A 5,021-nucleotide genomic window follows, 5' to 3' on the forward strand; every position below is an offset into this window, starting at 1 on the left:
TATTTACACGTAAAATGAAAGAAACTTTAGCTCAAAAATTCAATAGGACAATAATATACATTAGAAACGTCTTATGATTCATCAAAGTACTACATTCTATTATAGAATTATCCCTTTTTATAATTAAAAATGTTGTGACTGGAATACTATACATTATTGTTTATATTAGTAAGTTCAACGACACATATCAATGGGTGCAAGAGAAACGAAAACATGTAGTCATATGTTTGTCGAGTGAGATTCACACTCAAAGTAATAAAATATTTAACCGACAACTAAGTACCGAAACCGATTTTTATATGTATCTCAAAATAATTTAAGTTACAAATAATGCATACACATATTATCCAAGTCATTGAACTATCCATGAACACTTGCCTACTCACTTTACTCTAAGTGGGTGACTAAAAGAAAGGAAAAAAACACATACTTACTTCATGAAGATCGTAATACCATAGAATTTATAATGTAATTATTGATACTCTCCAAATATTTAGTTAAAATTTAGAAATTTTGACTTTGAATAAAACCAGAACGCGAAGTAAACAAAAACTGAAGGAGTACATATAAAACTATGCAATTTGCACGTGCTGATTATATGGGCACAACAACATGCTAGGGTCTTTCTTACAACCAATCAATCAAAGAGTAAATGGCTGACATTGTCTATGATAAAAAGCAACGAGCCTTGCGACACCTCAAAACAAACCCACCTCATGTACCCCTTTGTTCCTGAGAAACTCTCAAGAGGCAACGAGGGCTTCTTTGCTTCCCTTCAGCGCCACCGGCGATCTACTTCGCTTATGTGGCCTTCGGGCCATGGAGCAGGGTCGATCTCGACCTTACGGTTTTGGTTTGGTGGGGCGGCGCTCAGGTGGTGGCCGCAGCGTCTTCTTTAATATAGTCTCCCTGACTTTAGCCCCATCTCGATGATGACGTCGAGAAACTTGCGGGAGTGGTGTGGTTCACGGGGACTTCTTCTGGCTAGGGGGGGGGGGGGGGTCCCCATATCGTCATGGACCTTCATTGGTGGTTATTCCTTCCTCTCCATTTCTGGGACAGATGTGGACCTCTATAGCCGTTTGACGACTTCCCGTCCGCAACCAACAACGTCAGGTCGACTCGTGAAGGAGCGGCACACGTTTTGGACGTTGAAAACGAAGGGCATATCAAGGATTTTGTTGTAATTTTTTATTATTATTGAGATATTTTATACTTTCGATTTTTTTTAATGTCAGGGCTCTATTCATAAAAAAGTAGCAAGCCTTCAGTTCAAAACGATGAATTACATGTGCATGCAAATAGATCGCTTAACAAAAATGGCGACGTCCAAAAATTATATTGAATTGCCTGCCAAAGAAAAGCCCAATGTTTATTAATTACTACTAATGTGTACCAGGTATGAAGGTTGTTGCCAAAAGAGAAGAGACAAGACCCGAACCAATTTATTGAATCATGCAAAACTGATGTTTATCACTCGAAGGAATGAGAGCAACCTATAGATGGTTTTGCGCCACAAGCTATATCCGGTGGGTAGCTTGCTTGTCCTGGGCTCCTGCCCACCTCATTCCACACATGAACATGTGTACTACTTCCATGACAGCTTGTGGACTGTCAACTGTTCTTGCTGTGTTGATCACTCCGACGTGTGTCATCACTGTCATCAATATCCCATGCATCTTAATCTTAGATTGATGGTCATAATCGGTAAGATTAAGGTTGTCAGACGAAGGCAAGTTACTACTTCCTCCGTTTTAATAAATAATGCTTATATTTTTTTTCTGAAAAGTTAAGTCAAGTAAAGTTTGATCAAACTATTAAAAAATGTCGATAAATAAAATATTCTATAGATATCAAATGAAAATATATTTCATGATCTATCAGATGATATTGATTTTTTTTGTTGCATATTAATGATTTTTTGTAGAAATTTGATCAAAACTTTGCATGATTTTTTTAAAATAATATAAGCTCTATTTATTAAAACGGTGGTAGTATCCAATTCCATGGGCCATGGACTATTTGAGAGTTGAAGAGCTAATTTGCATGCCACACGCTCTTGATCGTGACTGGTTGGTCATAGTAGCACAAGCTACTATCAGGTCAGATGTGCCAACCTGAATATATACACACATACTCGAATCGACCACCATAACTATTATTTTTTATTACGCACGCACGTGGCCAAGAAAGCTACTCACTCACCAACATGCATATTTTTAGGTGCTTTTCTATAAAGCAGGGCCTTGTGCCTGGTTGTCTAAAAAAATATGCATGTTAATTTGGACCTGGTCAAGACATGCATCCATGCAAGTTTTTTTCTGCATGTCTGCTTAAGTTCGAGTTCTCATTTTGCAAGCTCTATTCCACTTTACCCGTCAACACCAAAAGTCCAAAACCAACAACAATCTCTTTTAAACTGAATTTGTGGAACTATTCACAACAACCAGTTTCACTGAATTGAAGCCAAAATATTTGGCGCTTCAGAACTTATAGACAGTGTGCACGCTCTTCCTTAATCTGTTGACGATCGAGTGCGTGCTCTGATCAATGGAGAGGACGGGTTCCCCATTTCGAAAGAAGAATTCTTACCATGTTGTGGGTTTCTCCATTCTAGAAGAAAATCGATGGATCCTAAAGAAACTAGTCTAGCTGAATTGTCCAACACAATCGGGCTATCACAAAGACATGGATGAAAAGAAAGAAACCGGTCCATCATCTTCAACAACTCTCACCAACACTATTCTTGTCGATCATGCTCACTGCAAAGTCAGACGGAGTGGTGGCTCTGGCTCCAGCACCATGAAATGGAGGCGGCGGAGGTTGTGTCGTCCTGGGAGGCGCCGAGCAGCTCCTCGAGGTAATCTGCGCCGAGGTCCTCCAGCTCCATCACGCACTCCGGCCGCCGGGCGACCTTTGGCTTCCGGTTCGCCGCAAGCGGCCGCCTCCGATGCATAGAATGTCGTCGCTTGAGCGCCAGAACGGGCGACACCCCGTCGGCGCGGCCGCACACGTCGTCGCCGGCGCCGTCCAGCGACCGCCGGACATGGTCCGCGGGGAAGTTGAGCACGGCGGCGCCACCCCGCATCGCGAAGGCGGCCTGGTCGTACGCCAGCGCCGCCGCCTCCGGGCTGTCGAAGGTGCCCAGCCACACGCGGACGCCGTTCCGCGTTGAGTCCCGAATCTCCGCAGCGAACTTGCCCCACGGCCGCTTCCGCACCCCGCGGAACGCACGCCCACAGCCGCCGTTGTGCCCCTCGTCTGCCTCTTGTTTCATTGGCGTCTCCGTCTTGGGCGCTTGCACGGGGGCGTTCTGGGAGTGGAAGAGCAAGTCGAGCAGGAGCATCTCGTCGGCGTCGTTGGTGTCGAACGGGAGCAGAGGTGGTGTGGCCGGGGCACGATGCCACGGCGCGGAGTCGGCCGAGCTGGTGGAGGAGCCCGGCGAGTGGAGTTGAGCGGTCGGGAGCTGGTGGCATGCTGCTGCTGCTCGTTGGTGCGTGGTCATGGCGCGACGGGTCAAGAAATTGACGACGCCGGTGGTGAGGCGTGGAGAAGAAGATGAAGAAGAAGCGGTGCTGCTAGGATCAGACATTGGATTTTCTTTCGATCTTGAGTTCTAACGGTTGGAAGCACGGCAGTTATATAGTGGCGGCAAAGAAGTTGGCTGGGGAGGCGTGGAGAAAAATACTCTGTTTTTTCACTGACACTTGACAAAAATGCTCTGTTTGGTGGGTTTCCTTAACTGTTTTGGATGCTCTGCCTATTAGGCCTGAGATAATAATTCAGTAATGATGGCAACGTATTCCGATTTGTAGTTACGGTGAAGGAAAATATTGTGATAGAGCACCATGATAGATAAACAACCCTGTCAACACCATCCGTTTTAATGTTGAGGTTCGTGCATAAAGTTTCTTTCTTTTCTCCCAATCTTTGCCCGACGAAGAGGCGCGGCGTTTTGGCTCCCAGGCGCATATGCTCCTCTTTTTGAAATGCATTTTAAACATATTCGAAAATATCAAAAAACACAACAACAAAAAATGCAGTGTGTATGTCTTCACATCCTACGTGCTCACAAGTTTCAACAAAAACCGATCTTTTGCGCAGTTTGTGTACAAAAGGATAAACCTCAGTGCTAAAATAAGACATTTTTTCAAGACATTTTATGCCCCTTTTAAACAAGGCATACAAAACATATTGGTTTTCAACAAAACATTGCGTGCACACGTAGAAAGTGGAGATATACATGTGATTTTTTTCTTGAATTTTTAATATTTTAAATTTTATTTTTGGATAAATGGAGCATATGCGTGTGAGAACAAAACTGAACTTCCGTGAAATAAATTACTACAAACTTAAAACTTTGCAGATCAAGAACACATCAGAAGTATAATGTACTAAAAATAACTTTGGATCTACCGCAAATATCTAAAATAAGGAATGTACTAGTAATTTTGTTATTTAAAAAAATATAAAAATATTCCGAATTAATTTTCATACATTGTACTCCCTTTGTTCCATGAAGGTTGTGGTAGATTTGTCAAAATTTGGATGTATTTAAATGCTATTTAGTGTCTAGATCCAAATTTTAACAAATCTCAGACAATCTTCGTGGGACGGAGGGAGTCACCCAAATTTTGACAAATCTCAAATAACCTTCATGAGACGGAGGGAGTAATTCCAATAAGTTGTTGATATGTAAAGTTTCAAGTTTGTATGGAACATGTTTGAGATTTGTCAAAAATTGGATTTAACTATTATTTAGTGTCTAGATGTATTTGAATTTAGATAAATTTTCGACATGCTTCATGGGATGTAGGGAGTATTTTGCTTTCGTTTTGGGAGGGGGAAAAAGAAAGTTTACAAACGAGATCTCAACACAAAATAGATGGTGTGGATAGATGTGTGTAACTATTTTCTCTCAGTCGTAGGCTAGCAAAATCTAAAGCCATTGAATCTGAATTGGACTATCTGTAGTGGAGTTTGATCCCAATTCACCCAAATCATGAGGAGCAAAAACCAAA

At 42.2% G+C, this 5,021-nt stretch overlaps 1 protein-coding gene across 1 annotated transcript; it reads right to left on the reverse strand.

Moving 5' to 3' along the window:
- Positions 1 to 2,770: 2,770 nt before the first annotated feature.
- On the reverse strand, positions 2,771 to 3,592 carry LOC124669593 (ethylene-response factor C3-like). The gene has a single exon (XM_047206177.1). It carries the CDS (start codon positions 3,590 to 3,592, stop codon positions 2,771 to 2,773), a length of 822 nt encoding a protein of 273 aa, XP_047062133.1.
- Positions 3,593 to 5,021: the final 1,429 nt, after the last annotated feature.

This window comes from Lolium rigidum, chromosome 7 (genome assembly GCF_022539505.1).
Source record: "Lolium rigidum isolate FL_2022 chromosome 7, APGP_CSIRO_Lrig_0.1, whole genome shotgun sequence".
NCBI lineage: Eukaryota > Viridiplantae > Streptophyta > Magnoliopsida > Poales > Poaceae > Lolium > Lolium rigidum.